This window comes from Bombyx mori, chromosome 16 (assembly GCF_030269925.1).
Source record: "Bombyx mori chromosome 16, ASM3026992v2".
Taxonomy (NCBI): domain Eukaryota; kingdom Metazoa; phylum Arthropoda; class Insecta; order Lepidoptera; family Bombycidae; genus Bombyx; species Bombyx mori.
In genome coordinates, this window is record NC_085122.1 from 12,034,548 (window position 1) to 12,054,331 (window position 19,784).

Here is a 19,784-nt window from a genome sequence, read left to right on the forward strand (position 1 = left end):
ATGATGATGATATCATTAATGATATTATTTAAAAAAAATGTAGATATATTATAAACAATATTTTTTTCGTGCACTCTCGTCACCATTTTCTTAACTTTATTTTTAGAAACGAAAGATGTACATATATATCACATTTATTTGTTGTTTATTAAAGTGTTCCTATTAAAAATTTGTAAGAAACGGAATCCTTATAATTTCATCCAATCAGTCTGTCCATATGTCGTGGCCTAAAAGATAAGACGTCCGGTACATTCGTATCGAACGATGCGGCTGTGCCGGTGTTCAAATCCCGCAAGCGGGTACCAATTTTTCTAATGAAATACGAACTTAAAAAAATGTTCACGGTTGACTTCCACGGTGAAGGAATAACGTCATTTAATAATTACTGGTGGTAGGGCGTCTTGTGAGCCCGCACGGTTAGGTACCACCACCCTGTCTATTTCTGACATAAATAAGGTTATGGTTTGAAGGAGGCAGCAGTTCAACACATGTCTCAAGGTGGGTGGTGGATTATCGTTTTTAATGCTTATGGTCTACAGTGACCATTGAAAACCAGTTAAGCCATGAGCTCGTCTATTCATTTTGACAGTAAAAATAAAATATTTCACAGTAAATATTCCTGCTCCTTTCAGACTGTGACTGATTGGAGACAAATAGATTGAGGTGCACATGCGCGCTTACATAGAGCATTAAATACGGGCCCACAACGGCAATACGTAGACACCACATTGAGACATGACCTGATCATCCAACACAATAGTACAGCAGCACAGCTTTGTACAGCACAGCTATCCTACCCATCTGGTCTGACACACAAATCCTGCATTGAGATGGTAGAATAGTCCACCATTTCGGACTGGCAATACGCCTTACCCCTAAACCCAGGGAGGAAGGGAAGGCAGACATAATTTGGAAAGGAAAAAGTAATGAAGGATGGAAGGCTAAAATTGAATCAACTTTTGGCTACATGTAGCAAAGATCTCGTACCCATAAAGCCTGATGAAAAGCTCCATAGACTAATTTTAATAGCAATGTAAGCTCCTTTTCCTCGGACTCTGATTAATTGAGTCATCGGATACGTCATAAATATTATATAGAGAAATTTCTAAATAACTCCCATCTGTTCATCGTCCTTTAGATGTGCATTGTAACGCTTAAAGTAAGAAGTTTTAATTTTATTTTAATATATTGCAAATATTTCCATTCTTATATAATAAATATCAATACTTTTTTTTTCTTAAATTGACAACTTACCCTTAAATCGAAATCCGCATTAATGTACAGAATAAGCACATCATAATGTTAATTCGTTCTATTTTATTAACACAGAAAAACAATTACGAAACTCTAAAATAAACAAAATAAGGCATTCACATAAGTTCACATAAGTTTTTCACTGCAAAGTTTTCATGATATTTTTTTTTAAATTATTAGCGAAACACCATTTTTTTTAGCGCTATACGGTCACTATTGATATCGATAATTATGTTTTTTTAAGAATTACAACAACTAATTTGTGTTCAGTTTAAAATTGTTTAATTGAAAATTTGAAAATTCCGTTGGCGGGATCGAGCCTCGAAGCCGCGCGCTCTCCTCCGCTAGTCCCGTACATTTTATCAAACTGAGCGAGATGTGGTAATAGGGACGCGCCTATGCCGATTTTATTGTGCCTATAATGCTAATATCGAAGACAATAAACACTTTTTTCTCATCTACGAACCAACTAAATAGAAAATGTGTTTTATTTAGTCGCGTTTATTGTGTATTTGAAAATCAAATTCACTTTGATTTTCTGTATAAAAGCGGAGATAAATATGTTTTCTAAAATTCTTTTTTTAATTTGTCAAAGAGATTTTTAAACGCGTTTTCGGTCGAATGTCGAATACGAGCTAATAAAATAAAAAACGAAAACAAAATAACTAAATATATTATACATATTTATTATGCGCGCACCCTTTTTTTAAAAATTACGATACATTCAAAACTGAATTTAAAGATTAAACAAAAGAGTTTGATTAAAATTTGTCAAATTTTCAAGCAATCGCTTTTATCCCAAACAACATTATTAATAAGACCCAAAACTCGAACTACGAAATCAAAATAAAATCTACGATAAATTCCATCGATAGAATATTATCGACATTCATCCCATCCGTACAAGGTGGTGAGAGACAGCAGTCACGACAGAGCAACCATTGGCCGAACGCACGCATGCGTATATGATGTTTATCAAAACTTGGATTTTACTTCTGTCTGCGAACCGGCCATAAATCTTTGGTTAGGAGACGAAAAAGGCCCATTTGCTTGAACCAAAACGGTTTGTTAACGAAAACATCGACATAATAACGAACATTAAGCTATGTGCAGTGCAGCTATGAATACGGAATGAAGACTAAGCATCAGAGAGCCTTATTATAAATTGCATTTCCTAGACATGTCTTTTAATTTGTTTTCAACGTGAAGGGATTAATGGAGCCCATAGTCATCACAAATTGAATACTGCCTACGACATGAAACGTGAGGTCTAAATCACAAATTTTAATATATAGCGTAAAGGCTACTGTACCCTTCAAACCGAAACGCATTACTCCGCGGCAGAAATAGGCATGGTAGTGTCAGGCGGTGTCACAAGCCACCCCATTACCAGTAAAACAATTCTGCATCCATTTAAAATTACGATTGATTCGTCAATACAAAACTTCAACCGCTGGGACTACTCTAAAATTACACATTAGTTACTCCAAATAAGTCATTACGGTTCCTGCTGATCCACTCTCAGTGCTTTTAAGCTTTCCAAGCACCGGTCATCATTCTCACAGAGACACAACCTACTGAGTTTTTCGCCGGATCTTCTCAGTCGGTCTCGATTCCGATCCAGTGGTAGATTCAGCGTCTATATTAATATCTGCCCTATTCTATTCTATTCTATTCTCAGGCTAAGCCCTTGGAGCTCGCCTACTAGTTAAATGAAACCGGAATAGCCCCTTGAGGCTGTCGGCGATTGGCTACAATTAAAAGAAGATCATGCTACAAACTAGACATTTAGTTGTTGTTTGAACACCCCAGTTAATGTTTTGATATTATATTTTACTACTAACTATTTCAGCAAATTACATTCCAAATTTTTTTTATCCTTCTTCCTAATCTGAAATGCCTTTTTTTTTTTCAAAAAAATCCCATAATTGGGTGAATTAGCGATTGACCGTTCACATAGGAACTTCGTCACTTTCGGAGCATAAAAATCAATGTATAAAGCTGTTTTTTTTTTCATTTTTACATGAAAAAATACAGTAAGTTACTTCATATTTTGCTCCTGATTTCCTTAAAGCGAAGGCGAGCACTGTTAATTCAACAAAGTAACGCAGTTCAACACATCACATAATCTCGTAATGCTACGTCCAATTTAAACAATGTCAGAAGGTACACATGCGTAGCTTTCAAGGAAAAGCAAATTATTTTAGAGGTAAACGTACTCTTGTCCACTACGGGAGCAGTTTACGTAATCTGTAGCCGTACCTGAATCGCGCTAATGAAATTTACTAAATCAGCTTGTATGCAATACCGTCTTTACCATAAGGGCACACGGGGCCGTGCCCAGGGCCCCCATTCTCAGGGGCCCCCGAAAGACCGACAACTTCTCTCACACGTTTATTCTCAAAACATTTTTGTCGGGCACATTACACTTTTTTCACAAATCAGTAATCAGAAGGTATTTATTTACAAGGCATATACTATGACTATAATAAAAGATTTTGCACAACAGAAATCCCGAAAGAAACCGTTATCGAAATCGTAACCAAAAAAACCAGCAGCATTCTAATATCATTAATGACATATTATATCATACTGTATTTGATTACCTATAATAAATGGTCATACTCAGTGAAAATTTTTTATTATAATTCGCTTTTTTTACTTTCCAAAAGGGCCTCAAATTCTTGTGTGCCCAAGGGCCCCATCCTAGTTTAAGACGTCCCTGCTTGTATGTATTATTATTTATTTGTTTCATAATGGTTGTGTTTTTTTTAAACCTTAGTTTATCAGTCATGCTTTAATACCTTTTATATTGTACAATTTTCCCCTCTTATACATCGTATTACTGCTAATGGTTTGCTGGAAGAAAACTCATGAATGAGTTTAGCTCGCCTTTGTACATAGTATTTAGACATTCTTTTAAATCTGTTTTTATTGTATTTTCTTTTTTGTGTACAATAAGTATAAATAAAATAAATAAAAAGTTAATATAGAATTAATTTTCGACCGTTGTCAAGGATTGCTGCTGTTGAAATAGCTGTTGTTGTCGTCGTCGTTGCCTAAAGGATAAGACGTCCGGTGCATTCGTATATAGCGATGCATCGGTGTTCGAATCCCGCAGGCGGGCACAAATTTTTCTAATGAAATACCTACTTAACAAAATGTTCACGATTGACTTCCACGGTGAAGGAATAAAGTTGAATAAGTGGAATAAAGTTGAATCAAAAAATGAATAACATCGTGTAATAAAAATCAAAACCCGCAAAATTATAATTTGCGTAATTACTGGTGGTAGGACCTCTTGTGAGTCCGCATGGGTAGGTACCACCGCCCCGCCTATTTCTGCCGTGAAGCAATAATGCGTTTCGGTTTGAAGGGTGGGGCAGCCGTTGTAACTATACTGAGATCTTAGAACTTATATCTCAAGGTGGGTGGCGCATTTACGCTGTAGATGTCTACGGGCTCCAGTAACCACTTAACACCAGGTGGGCTGAGAGCTCGTCCACACATCTAAGCAAAAAAATAAAATAAAAAAGTGTCAGGCATCGATTTCTGGCAGGGAAACTGGCAGGAGAGGTCTCTCCATATCATATTAGGGTTCTTAGTGCGAGTTGTTTAACGTTCTCGACAGCGTAAAAGTTAACTCAAATTTGTATGGAGTTGGAACGTTTGCCGCTAGGAGCGCTGTTCCCACTGCATACAAATTTGAGTTAACTTTTACGCTATCGAGAACGTTAAAAACTCGCAGTACTGCGATGGCTCACCGGCAATTACTGGTGGCAGAGCGTATTGTAATACTACACTCTAATAACATACGAGTGCATGCTAAATTCAAACCGAAAAACAGTAGGTACTTCGAGTGTACCACATAAGCAATGTTTTTAAGCGGTTTTATATCCTGAAAATCTGATTTTTATTTCTGTGATCTATACTAATATTATAAAGAGGAAAGATTTGTTTGTTTGTTTGTTTCGAATAGGCTCCGAAACTACTGGACCGATTTGAAAAATTCTTTTTCCATTAGAAGCCGACATTGTCCCTGATGAACATAGGCTACTTTTTTTTTTTTTTTTGGTTTCATGTGTGTTTTAATGTTTCGAAGCGAGGGCGGGTCGCTAGTTATGTTATAAAAGTACTTTACGATTGAACAACAAGAACAATTAATTATTTAATTATAAGTTGAAACATAAAACGGTCCAAATGTTAGTGCAGCTCAAGGCTAGTAATAAGTTTGCCTCCTTGGATACCAACGTAATTCGATTCACCCTGGACCACGAATACAAGACGGCGGTGGTAAACCTTTAAAGAACTGACAACACAACCGGTTATTGTATTTTTTTTTTTTTTTTGAAATGCAGATAATTCTCCTTTAAACCAATAATTGGTTTCCAAAGATCATTATTGAAAATCTACAATACAGTAAATCCTAAAGCTCTTTTTTTAGTGTTTTTTATGTTTTAGCACGTATATGTAGATTTGTGTTACTTAATTGTGGATTGCTTTAATGAAATTTGTCTATTTCTACATCATTACTATAGCAGTACATTAATTGTTAAACATTAAATTCAAAATTCCAGTCGAGGTTTTTTAATTCAATTAATTCATTAAGCATTGACATTAAACACAAACATACATTCAACTCGCGTCACATAGGTACATACAAATCTTCATACAAAATAACCAACGTTGAATATGATTATACGAAATCAAAAATTGACTAGAGGTTGTGAATAAAACACAGATTCGAAGCATCTCTTTATTTAAAAAAAAAATATGTCCCTGTATTAATACAGGGCTACAACACACCACTCACTACTACTAAAATAAAAAGCTAGATTAGAAGCTTCGGATATCCGAAATCAGTATGCACCTAACTAATAAAGACGTTCGCTAAATGCGGACATCGGTGAAATTGAGTTCACAGCGGTAACCAGGTATTGCTTCCATTTCTATGGGGAGGCGCTGGGTGCGGTCGGCATGAGACCTTGGAGAGACCTGGGTTCAGCAGTAGTCCTCTTCCTACTATTTTTTTATTGCTTAGATGTGTGGACGAGCTCACAGTCCACCTAGTGTTAAGTGGTTACTGGAGCCCATAGACATCTACAACGTAAATGCGCCACACACCTTGAAATATAAGTTCTAAGGTCTCAGTGTAGTTACAACGGCTGCCCCACCCTTCAAACCGAAACGCGTTACTGCTTCACGGCAGAAATAGGCGGGGCGGTGGTACCTACCCGCACGGACTAACAAGAGGTCCTACCACCAGTAATAACTACTAACGCGATGATCGCCATTAGTTTTCGAAACAATGGCCTCAACTAGTAGCAGTGTTGAAATTTAACATCCAATCTCAATGTAATCTTGAATTAGCATAGAAACGTCGCCTTTTGAATATACTTCTTATAATGAAGTGAATGTTGTTCAAAACTCTTTTATACGCAGCTTTTTTTTAATTAAATTTATTAGAACAGCAAATAGTTTTGGAATCTGTGACTTGAAACGATGTCTTGAAATACAAGTCCAGAATCGCGATCATCTTCTATATCATTTTTTTATAAAACTACAACATACTACATACCGTGGCCGGCCACCTTCTTACGGTTGAAATCGAGTAAGAATGACAAAATTGGAATGTTTTTTTTTTTTTTTTCTAATTATTAAAGACATTATTTGTGATACAAAAGTTCCGGTAATAAAGCACATTTAGCTTTAGCAGAACTACGTTATTATTTTTCCACTTTAATTTCAATTTTATTTTTCACTTATTAGAAGTCGAAATAGCTTGTAGGACAATGAAATGGATTATTTAATATTTTTAAAGGACCTTACACTCAAAATTAAGGATTTTTTATATTTGTTTTATGAACTAATAACGATTCACTGCAAAAAAAAAACTTGTATTACTGATTGTTTTTTTTTTAATTAAATAAGTATCATTTTCTTCTATAGCTGTTCAATACGTTCCAACATGTTTTAAAAGTACCGAGCAACTAAGCGATCAGTGAGATTCAATTTTCATCGAATTTAAAAAGTAGTCTCTCCCTATGCTGTAATAAAAAATGTTTATCCCTAAATCAAAATTAATGATTAACCTAATAAAATGAATATAATCTTAAAATTTTAGACAAAAGTGAGTTGATTGATTTGACGAGGGGTTTTCATCAGATGGTTACTAGGCCATTTCCTCCATCAATCCTTGAGTTTATATCTTTTTTCTTCGCTTTTCCGGGGTGGACGGGAACAGTGCTTCGTCAGCTCTGATCAGCCGGTTGACTGCGCGACTCAAAGACACATCTGCACCCAAAAAATATTTTATAACTATCTTTATTATGATATAGTTAGATGACTTTCTTTTTTCTAGCATAGGAATACTGAATCTACTTGTAATTAAAGATAAACTTCTAAGTAGTTATTTACTATTAAATTACAATGAAAAGCAATAAGCACTAGTAAAGAAGCTTAAAACTATTTTTTTTTCGTATTAAATTGAACTTAAACTACGATAAAACAGTATTCCTACACTTAAAACTACATAATTGTTTGGTAAGCAGATTGTGTCAATTGAATCACCCAATATAAACCGAGAGTTAATGAGGTTAATACAAAATGAAACAATTTATCAAAAAATAATGATTTAACTTTTCCAAAATATCTTTTTTATTTAGTGATAAAATTAAAACAGTCCACTTACATTATAGATTAAGCATTTGATTGATTAATAAAAATATATAAAATTGCACAAAATTGTCTCTAATTAATATATACGTGAGGTATCAAGGTATAATCAGTCAATTATTTAATTATATCAATAACAATCTATAATAAATATTAACTATTTCATCTGTGTAATATAAATTAACTTAATACTAAAAAATATCTTTTAAACTCTACAATTTTAAATATAAACAAAACGTTTTATTAATAGAACAAAGATGGTTTCAAAAGAATATTACAATTTAATAGAGTCTCTTGACAAAAGTATGTTTGATTTTATGTAGGTTAGTACCAAAATTCAATGGTTTTAACATAAAAATACTACAAAACGATTTACAGACACTGAAACGCCATAAATTTAAAAGCTCATGATCGTGATGAAGACAGGACCTACGTCGCACTAGGGTCATCTTTGGACAGCGTACGGGTCTGTCTACTGTTGATTAAAATTAACACGAAAATAAATGGATTAAATGTGAACGACCCTGAAATTCAGTTCGGACCAAAAAAATATAAATATGATGTTGTCGTGATCTATGGATTTCTAGCTACGAATATATTACTATGTGCTATGAACACACGTTTTATTAAATGTGGTTTCCTTGAAATTCTCAACCTAAGTTATAAATACGAAAATTGTATTTGATAAGGCATACATTATTTTTACCATGTAATGATACATTATTTGAAAATTTCTTTAAAAATTTTAGAAAAATATTGCAGCACCTTGATACTTTTATTTGTATTGGATAGGCTTTGAATACATTTGCAAATACTGTTACACGTCGCATTCTGTGACGAAATGTAATTTTATATTAAGTACCTTTAAGTATGCACATAATAATATATATCTATAATATCTATTACGGCCAGACAAAAAACAAACGAATTCGTCCTGGCCTAGTAGTCAAGAGCCCAATTATTCTGCCATAACCTTACCCTACACACAAAGATAAATTATCCGTTTAGTCAAAAAACAATTAATTGTTCATTGAATTAACCATTAAACTTTTGAAATACTATAATAATAGATAATTATTTAAAAAAATATGTATAATAAGGATCCTTATTTTCAATACGTATTAGTTTATAATATGAACGAGCTGCTATATATTGTATTAAATATTAATATATCTGGGCAGGTAGGAAAGTGAGTTAGATCCCATGTGTATAATTACGTTTTAACGTATATATGCATATGTATTCTCATCGTTATGTTAACTCTGCCAATGCCGGTCTTAAGCCAGGATGAGAAAAGAGGTTTGAGTTGGAGTTCGACCTTTCCAACATAAACCAGTCAACGCCGAATGTCTGGCGGCGCATAATTAATCGGACCCAAATAAGGCTTCAGCGGCCTCCAAGCACTAAATCTCTTCCAAAAGCACTGCCGTGGAAGGATGCGGGACCCATGTGTATTTTCCCAAGAAAACCTCATGAGGCCACAACCCTCAGCATTGAAGATTATCGACGCAAGGAGGAGAATACAAATGTATCCACATACTAACTTAAATTTATAATTTTCTATTTTTCCTTTGTTCACTTTCTACTTTGTGATTTTGATGGTTTAAACTTGTTTAGTTTTTGTTTTAGCTATTTTTTTTAAATATAATTTGTTTGTTTTGCACTTTTGGTATTCCAAATAAATAAATACCCTAGCGCCCTCTAGTAAGCGCGCGATCAAAACGGAATAAGTACAAATGTAACAGGTTCATTCAGAATGCCAAGGCTAGCACCTCCTAACACCGCTGCGCCCACACCCTGTACCATATATCGAGCCGCCTCTAATAATCGATGCTTTCCGAAATAATAATTAAGTACTTTAATAAACAACAGCCTCGGACTTCAGAAGCATAACGTCGGTTGTGCTTCATCAAGACTCATCTTTATACAGATTCGTCGATATTACCTAACGCCCTGCTAGTACGACCATTCGCGTCACACGTAATATGACACTATAGAATTATACTTAGTCTTTTAAATTAATACATATTTATTTTCGGCTTATCTAAGGAGTAGTACTTGAATCCACTTTTTTTCGTCGGCCCCAAGACGTGCGATTTACTTGAAAAGTTTACACACGCGTCAAGGACCGATGACAAAACAATAATTTTATTATTTATATTTTATTATATTATTTTATTATAACTTTACTTTAATATCTTGACCGGTGCCAACAGGGTAAAAAAATGTGGTTTTAATTTGTTAATTCGGTTTGCTGTTTAAGCCGCATTTTTTTAGTCTTTAAACTACATACTTTATCATTGTTTAGTAGCTATTGACGAGCTTAAGTGCTATAAACAAAATTTCGAGGCGATCATAAGAAAATAATGACAATAAAAAAACTCAAAAAAAAATATGTAATAAATAAATGAGTTTGAATCTTAAGGTGTCAATGGTTATGGTCGAATTTCGATCAACGGACGAACGAAACGACTAGATTTTTTAATAAAAATTTTTATAATTACTAGCGCATTCCTCACATTAACATATAAAGTTTTATATAAATCGGTATAATCATATAAATTTATTTTGTGTCAATTGTAATTATTAATTGTGCAATTAATCTAATGGTGTTAATTTGGGCCCACAAATTTTTTATAACTAATATGAGGGTAGGTGGGATAAAAAATATTCATTTACAAATGTAATTGTGAATAAATAGGTTTTAGTTTTTTTTTTAAAACGTCGTTACATTACGTGTTAAGTTTACCTAAATTAAAAAAAATTGTTACTAATATCGTATTGTACTTAAAAATATTGAACAGTTATAATAAAATAAGTAATTTGTACTTAAGATTTAAACAAAGATAGATAAACTATATAAATTTGGGACAAAAAAAACAAAACATTCCCTTAATTTCTTTAGCATTATTTGAGCGAAATATTAATTTCAAAGGCAAGTATTTATTTCTCAATTAACTTTTAACTTTAACTCAATTAACTCCGTTTCTTTTAATCACTTCAATACTTATTCGAATGTTGCCATGATCAAATTTATTAAGTGTAAAATTAATAGCCACCTTCGAAATTTTACTGTTTTTTTTTTAACTTTAGATGGTGAATAAGCAGACTAAAAGAAGAACTAGGGGAAATAGCGGAAAATGCATTAAGATGTCTTGTTAGATATTCCGTTCGGTACTATTCTATCTATTAATAATCGTCAAAAAGTCATAGTCGAGAATCACACCCTGTATGCATATATAATTTTATTCATATTTAATATAATATCCATACTCTTTTCCAATTACGAAGTCCCATTTGACAGAAGTTATTTTTATGTCATTGTGTGCGTGATTTAATTGTATAATGATTTAGATTGATTGTGTATTTTTAAATAATGATTTACCATAATAATATGATCATGAAAAAAAATGATTATTATTTCAATATATGCGAAAGGTGAAGAGTTACGTTCTAAGAAGTGTCAAAAGGGTCACGTTATCTGGGATCCTCCCGATCCACTAATGATGCTTTTAGGTACCTCAAGCACCGGTCATCGTCCTCGTCGAACCCGTCGCTTGCGACGAAGGGCTCGACGAGTAAATTAATTAAATAGGCACAGCCCACTGAGTTTCTCGCCGAATCATCTCAGTGGGTCGCGTTTCCGATCCGGTGGTAAATTCTACGAAGCACGGCTCTTGCTAGGGCCAGTGTTAGCAACGTCGTCAGGTTTGAGCCCCGTGAGCTCATCTACTAGCCCGTCGTCGCTGACATGGTCTCTCTAGACCAGCGGTCGGGGAACCGGGGTAAATTACCCAAAACGGGGTAATATGAAATTATGGGGGGTAAAAATGAAACTTTTGTGAGTAAAAAGTATATTATATTGAAGTGAAACTTCTTTAGAATCGTTGTGATTTCAAATTATTATTCATGAGAGCTATAATATGAAAGATGCTAAAAAGAAGCGATTTCGTTTTTTTTGTTCTTCGCCATGGGGTAATATCAACATACACAAAAAAATTTTGGGGTAATAATTAAAAAAGTTCCCCGACCGCTGCTCTAGACACTCAGTTTAGGTAAGTCAAAAGGGACTTCGTAATTGGAATAGAGTATAAAAATGATGTTCATTTTGTTTGTTCATACTCGAGTCTCGCTGGTGACGTCACAACCTGCGCGTCATCAGCGAGGATCGAGGTAAATTGAGACCGACAGCGCAAAAGGGGCCTAACCCACAATTTGTCATATTCGCGCTTATATATTGTAATTTATTTAAAAGGTAATAAATTTTGATGCAAAACCGGCCTGTCCCTAGTCTCACCCATAGAGAACAGATGGCTTTGTAAACAACCTCATTATCTCCATACTAACTATGATAAGCTAAGGACTAGAGATGAAACGGATAGTGGTTTGGTCGGATACTGGATACCGAATATTCGGCCCTTTTTTTCAAATCAAATGAAATTAAAGCTACAAATCAACTTTCGGAAATATTCGTGCGCGTTCGGGTGTTGTCGCACGTGAGCGGAGATCGCGACGACTCGGTACGACGACGATTCGGTATTCATTCACCACAATTTACCACTTGTTAATTTTGAGTATTAAACAAACTAATTGATAAAACAATCACATTTGACGTGCGATTATAAAAATAAAAGTTGTCCAATAAACTATTTATTGTGGTATTAATTGCCTTTTGTATAGCCATGAGATTTTCTTAAATTTTACTATCCGAAATCCGGCCGGATAGTGATTTACTATCCGGTATCCGGCCATGTTTTCACTATCCGGCCGTTACCGGATATCCGTTTCATCTTTATTTTCCAGGTCTCACATCCAAACATTAAAGCACTTTTGGTAACAAAGCCAACTGGATCCGACGAGTTAGGTAACTTAACTCCCAGACTAGATTTAACTGCGCAAATGTAATGTAGACTAATTAATTTAAATAAACAGTATATCATTTCAGTTTAAACTAAGATATGAATGAGAAATTTAATGTATTTTGAAACAAAAGACAATTAAAAAGCCATGTCCCCTTTGCTTGCTCCCACAGACTACTCACCTCATACTGAGGCGGTGTCTTAAATAATAAAAATACTAGATGATGACAGAGCTTTGCTCGGTTTTTTTTTTTGACAACGCCATCTTAGTGTCTTTAAAGAGGTTAGTTGCCCTCAATTAAAAAAATAGGATTATTATTCGCCAATAGATGTCGGGAAGAGTTGATTATTGAAAACACGAATAAAACAACATTTTCTGAAAATAAATCGTAGCTAGATCGATTTATCGCCCCCGAAATCCCCTGTATACTAAATTTTATGAAAATCGTTGGAGCCGTTTCCGATATTCAGATTATATATATATTAATATACAAGAATTGCTCGTTTAAAGGTATAAGATTACTTAGCTAATGTATTATGTGAAAATCTTAACAACGGGACTTTTTGTGTGAAAAAATAGTGAAAACATGGCCGGATAGGCCGGATACCGGATAGTTACCGGATATCCGTTTCATCTCTACTTAGGATACTTTTGCGCTGACTGCCTCAATTACAAGTCACCGGGATTGCATTTTCCGCTCGTCCCTGGGGCCTGTGCGGCTCCGCGAGTGGTGGTGGCGTTACCAACCGGGCGCGGTGTTGGCGAGCCTCCGCATGCGCCTGGTGTTCCGGTCCTGGTCCCGGATCTTCTTCTCCATCTCCGCGTTGGTGAGGGTCTCGAGGTGCGGGGCCCACTGCTCGGCCTCCGACGGGACGCGGTACGGCGTCTGTGTGACAATTCGAGGATGTTCAAATGACAAATGGTAATCGAACTCCGGGGACTTAATAATAAAAGAGTTGGTTTTTTGGAGTTGGTAAATGCGCCACACACCTTGAGATATAAGTTCTTAGGTCTCTGTATAGGTACAACGGCTGCCCCATCCTTCAAACCGAAACGCATTACTGCTTCACAACAGAATTAGGCAGGGTGGTGGTGCCTACCCATGCGGACTCACAAGAGGTCCTACCACCGGTAAAAATTGTATCATCTCAAACAATTCCTCAGAGCACTCCTCACGGAACATACGGTACAAAATACAGAAGGAGCCGAAGTCCCTCTGCAGATCCAGAGGTTCCAAAGAGTTCCAAGAAGCTGAAGTAGCCTCTCAAGGCTATCAGCATGGGTAGGAAAAAAAAAAGTAGCATGTATGTGGTGCGCACCTCGACCACGGGTAGGGGCGCCTCGCTGAAGGCGTAGGTCCGCTGGTGCCAGCCGAGCTGCCCGCGCACGGAGTACGCGATGCCGGTCACGAACTCCCCGCCGAGGCCCAGCTCCGAGCACAGCTTCATCGCGAACTGCTCCGGGTTGTTCTCCTTCTCGGCCATGTCCCACTCCACCTGGTACACCAGACACACATTCAATACCAAATAGCAAATATCCAGCGTAATCTTTATATATAAAGTGTATATATATATATATATACTAGCTGTACCCGACCGCTTCGCTGGCTATTTAAAATTAACATTATTATTTCTCACCCCCCCAAAGATTCTCATCATTAACGCCCCCAACTGGTGTAGGGAGTCCAACACTCATATAAATATTAGCCTATCCATTAAGTACATGTATTTTCTACATGGATACCAAGTTTCAAGTCAATCGGATGTATGGTTCAGTAGTTATAACGGAACATCCGTAAAAACCACTGTAGATTTATATATTAGTATAGACTTATAGATTTCTTCTATGCGTGTGTATGTCACTGAGCTCCTCCTAAACGGCTGGACCGATTTGAATGTTTTTTTTGTATGCGTTTGGGTGGCACCCTGGATGGTTTAGATTCACAAATCAGCCCGGCAGATGGCGCTACAGGCGGTATCTAGGTTATTTATCTATACTACAACTAAACGGCTGGATCGACTTGAATGAATTTTGCAGGACGTCTGTCGAGTCCGCTAGTCCCTTTATTATATTGAATAATAATTTTTGTATAATATTTAGTGACGGTAAAACCTTTTGATTCCGCGCGGTTAGGTACCACCACCCCGCCTATTTCTGCCGTGAAGCAATAATGCGTTTCGGTTTGAAAAGTGGGATAGTCGTTGTGACTATACTGTGGCCTTAGAACTCATATCTCAAGGTGGGTGGCGACATCTACGTTGTAGATGTTTATGGGCTTCAGTAACCACTTAACACCAGGTGAACTATGAGCTCGTCCAACCATTTGTGCAATAAAAAATAACTTTAAATTTTAAAATTACTAAAAATATTCAAATGTCAAATTCTCATTCGCTTTTCCATGTGAGCAATGATTTATTGTGTTGTGAGTAAACATTCACACTCATTACCAGTGGTTGGAGTAGGTAGATTGATTTTATATACTTGTGTCAAGATATTACAATATGGACATGTCATTTTATCCATAATGGTTTTTTTTTTAATGGAAAAAAAAACATTTTTAAGCCTCATCGGATACAATTTCTTTATTTATGAGATAAAGTAACAAAAAGCCCTGTCTAAATTTTGTCTCATACTGACAAGCGTCATTTCTAAGTCAACAGAAAGGGACAAAATATATTCCAAGGTGTTTTTGTATAAAATAAAATACAGATTTCTTTCACCATTAGCTAAGACTGTGTAGGGATATATACGACAAAGGGAAGATCTTCCACCGAGCAGATGATATTGCTCGGTAGACCGACGGTCCAAATGTTGTTGTTCGGAACTTGTATATATGCGCTTTATCTTGAAAATGTCGTAAGCGAGATTCAGGCATCTGTCAATTATCTTGCGTTGTATGATGGCTACCCGCCACAACTGGTAGCGTAGATTAATATTATTAACGCGTTTTTCACCTCAAACACAGATTCCAGCTAATTTCAAAATTCCGGAACAAATATCACAATAAATATGAAGTTCCGGTATTTTGGAGGCGTATCCATATTATCTTCTACGTTTGACGTCAACGACCTTAAATCAATCTACCTACTCCGACCTCTACTTATTACACATGTCAATTACATCTTCTATATTAATTATTTGAGTTTTCTTTGTAACTTGAACCTACCTGATCTACCAACGAAGTGTTTCCAACGTGTATATTGAGTTTGACGAGGACCCTCTGGTCGGTATGCTCCTCCAGTATGGGGGGAGGCTCGCTCGGGAAGGCATCGATCTGTTGCCGGATCGAGGAGGCCACAGCAGGTATGAAGGTGCTCGTGTTCAACTCTAAATCATCGCACAGCACCTCGGCAAACTGTTCTGGTGTTATTATTGATTCTGGAAAACAATCCTCCAATTTTTTATTTATTCAAAAACTTGTTAATAGGCTGCCTGCAATCCTTGTGAGAAAAAGCCTCAGACACAGCCCACTGAGTTTCTCGCCGGATCTTCTCAGTGGGTCGCGTTTCCGATCTGGTGGTAGATTCTGCGAAGCACACGGCTCTTGCTAGCGTTCGTGTTAACAACGTCATCACGTTTGAGCCCCGTGAGCTCACCTACTAGTTAAGGCAACGCTGATATAGCCTCTCAAGGCTATCAGCTTAGGCAGGAAAAAAAAGTGGGAACATACACATTATGGATATAAAAATTAAGGAGCGTATTCCTAAATTTATGTAAGGGTTGTGCTAAAAGAACAATATAGAATGAAAACGATAAAACATTAAAAATATTTTAACCAAATTTGCAGGGCGCATTGGAACTGTTCTGTGATCCAAGACAGTTGGACAAGGTCCTCCTGATCTTCAACACTTACTGCAGACCAACAATTTTCATTAAGCATGATTAAAGAACTTTATAAAGAATAGTTATAGTTAAAGATATAAGAAAATGTTATTATATATTTTCAATTGACAGTCGATACAATTCACAGTAAATACAGCCAATCTATTTATAATTTGGTAGACAGCAATTACACATTCTATTATTCAAATACTTTCTGAAATCAAAAATTGAGAATAAACAACCAGAATTGGTAACAAATGCAGTTAAACATACCATTTTTATTCCATGTAAATGTATCCCTGAGTTTTTGACCCTCAATCTCCATGTCCAATCGAATCGGTACAAGCACCTGCTTTTGCGAAGCATTCTCCAGCATTGCAGTCATGTCTGTGTCATCGAAACACAGTGGGAATGTTCTCACCTGAAAAGTATTCATTTTATGCTAGTTTTAATAATGATACTTTAGAACTATAGTATATTACATTAATTCCAATGTTCCATTTCAAAATCTGTTATTTATCTTACGATGTGTCTCTGATTTTGAGATATTCTATCTATCTTATCTATCTATCCTGAATCAGAAGCTAAATTAAATGTGTTGTGTTGACCTTAGAGTGTGGCCCCATGTCAAACATGATTAACTAGATAAACCTAGGAGTCAGAACCTGAAGCCCAACTGGACTTTAAGTTTTGACTTTAACATCCATTTTACCTTCTTATTATGCACCCTACTCCTGCTGATTGGAGTAGCCTGGGGTACAGCATCCAAATGAGAAGAGTTTGGCATGACTGGCAGCCATGATGGAGTGTGTGGCTTCTTGCTTTTGCTCTCACGGGGTGTCGCCAACTCTTGGCTGACGGACACTGCTTTGTATCTATAAATTAATTTAAAGCTGTGTCATAGCTGTAAATAGTTTAATGGACAACTGCTGTTTCATATACAATTCATAGTATTTAAGATTTCCTTGATATGCACACAGCAACTGACCAGAACCGATGGAGACTGGCACAGCTGAAACAGAGTCACAATCCTCAGCAATGAGGGAGCGATGAAGAAGAAAGATATGCACACATTTTGTTTTTTTTTTTATTGTCCTTAAAATAAGACAAACATACAATTCTTCTGATGGTAAGTGGTTAATGTCGTTCGTGGACTTCAATAGTGCCAGGTGCTCACCAAAACTTAAAGGTCTAATATTTCGACTGACTACTTCAGGTAGCTTCACTTATCATCAGATGGATTATGAACTCGTTCACCTGTCTATGCTAACACAGCAATTGTCGGTTTTAACCGCTTTCAATAGTTCACAAAATGTTTATAATGACGTACTTATCATCATTCCCTTCAATAATGTCTTCAACTTCTGACGCCTTCAACAGTGAAACTGAACTGGACAGCACATGAGGACCAAGACCGTTGTCAATTAATCGCTTACGTTCTTCATTGGTGAGGGTACGCCGGCACATGCCAGGGTACTTCTTGTAGAGTGACCCACGGAACAAGCGCAGGTAATTCCCGACCTAAGGCAATAGTTAATTTTTTTGCATTTTTAAGCGGGCATAAGACTAATCAAAATACAAAATCTGGAAATCTCAAGTTAAAACTGCTGTTTTCGACACCACAATATAATTTTGCATTGCTTTTAATTAAAACCACTGTTATTGTTTAATCATTTAAATTTTTTGTCATAACAATTTACAGTAGTTAGAACAGTGTTAATATGCCATGAAAAATGATAATGAAATGAATATAATAAATATGAAATTAGACCTTTTTTTATACAATTCAGAAACACTGAAGAAAATACATCATTGCTCATCTAAAAAAATAAGAGCAGAAACAGCATTGGGTGCCACAACTTGTTTTAATTTGCACTGCAAGCAATCACTGTCGTTTACTTATTCAATATAATTCATAATGGCGCTTTAGAAAGTTCTACTGTAGAATAGAAGATTATAGTGAGAAACTTCACATGAACACTGAATTATGCAACTAGATACAGAAAAAAGATAAAAAGTACAGTATGGTATCTTAAGCCAGTAGTTAAAATGGACTGGTAAACTTTCATGATTTGTATCTCTTTAACTAAAATCTTAGGTTTCTTAGCTAATGATGTTATTGTACATGTATATGTATTTGGGATTTTGTTAAATATGGATCTGTTTACTGGATTACTTACTCGATTATTGCTAAGAAAATGAGTTTTAAAGAATTGTCATTAAAGGGCAACATAATTATTACAGCTCAGTTTTGCCTTCTACAGAAATTCCTTAGTTATTTTATCTCCAAAATTTGTATTCCATTTTCATAAGGGTGATATAGACCTATTGTTCTATTTTTTATCTTATACTTTGATGGACAATAAACTATAGTCTGCTTTACAGTAATGGAAACCAAGCCTCATCGAAATAAGAATAATTCTAAAAGGCAAGTTTGTATAATAGACCAGATTGAGGTTAGGAACGATGTTCTTCGACAAAAGAAAGACTAGCTCCGTTAGTGAATGAAATAATTTTTAATAACGTATCTTTAAAATTATGTTTCGAGTAGTTCGATGTATTTTTAATCAAGAAATGTATGGAACTTACCTCTGAGCCAACACAATAAAAGTCTCCTCCTTCTTCGATTTGAAAACTTATCGGCTTATCGCCGTACGTACGTAAGGCCATTTTTGTAGTTGTGTTGTTCCTTTGATAAAATAATTACATTTACTTCAAGAATTGTAATGTTAATTTGGTAAGGGTAAAATTTATAAATCGTTTCTGTGAATATGTATATATGTATCCAATTATTTTTTTAATTTTATGACCTGGTAACGTACACCTTTAAGTCATATATTATTTTGGAAAGCTACTGGACGTAACTTCTTGGGATTCACCCAAAAGTCCACTGAAAAAATCTCAGTGAATGACCATCATTTTACTGAGATTATATTTCATCCCGTCTCATCTTATTTCCTTTAATTTCATCCCAGTTGATCCCTTTAATATATGTCTCAAATATTAATTTAAATTAATTTGAGACATTCTTGACATCTTCATTTCATTTCATTTCATTTCACTCCATATTATCAGTTTTCATAAAAATAAGAATATAAATTATAATAAGATATAAATTAGAATAAGAAGATTAAAATAAGATAATGACTTAAAGGTCTAGGCTACCAAGTCAT

General features: G+C 35.4%; 1 protein-coding gene and 1 non-coding gene across 3 annotated transcripts; one reads left to right on the forward strand and one right to left on the reverse strand.

Annotated features, from left to right (window-relative positions):
• Positions 1-481: 481 nt before the first annotated feature.
• Positions 482-601, forward strand: Mir3267b (microRNA mir-3267b). The gene has a single exon (NR_107566.1). It is a non-coding gene; the product is annotated as a microRNA mir-3267b (primary transcript).
• Positions 602-5,996: 5,395 nt separating this feature from the next.
• Positions 5,997-19,456, reverse strand: LOC101744352 (SWI/SNF-related matrix-associated actin-dependent regulator of chromatin subfamily B member 1-A). 2 transcript variants are annotated; one of them, XM_004922688.4, is made up of 8 exons: positions 19,201-19,456; positions 17,942-18,132; positions 17,324-17,486; positions 16,885-17,032; positions 15,956-16,167; positions 14,109-14,285; positions 13,537-13,675; positions 5,997-7,548 (listed from the first exon to the last, which is right to left on the reverse strand). In XM_004922688.4, the coding sequence occupies exons 1-8, from the start codon at positions 19,279-19,281 to the stop codon at positions 7,457-7,459; spliced, it is 1,203 nt and encodes a 400-aa protein (XP_004922745.1). In that variant the 5' UTR covers positions 19,282-19,456; the 3' UTR covers positions 5,997-7,456. The 2 variants fall into 2 exon arrangements, with proteins under 2 accessions (XP_004922745.1, XP_021208461.1); XM_021352786.3 differs by lacking the exon at positions 5,997-7,548 and having other exon boundaries at positions 7,888-13,675; positions 19,201-19,450.
• Between the last annotated feature and the right edge of the window lie 328 nt (positions 19,457-19,784).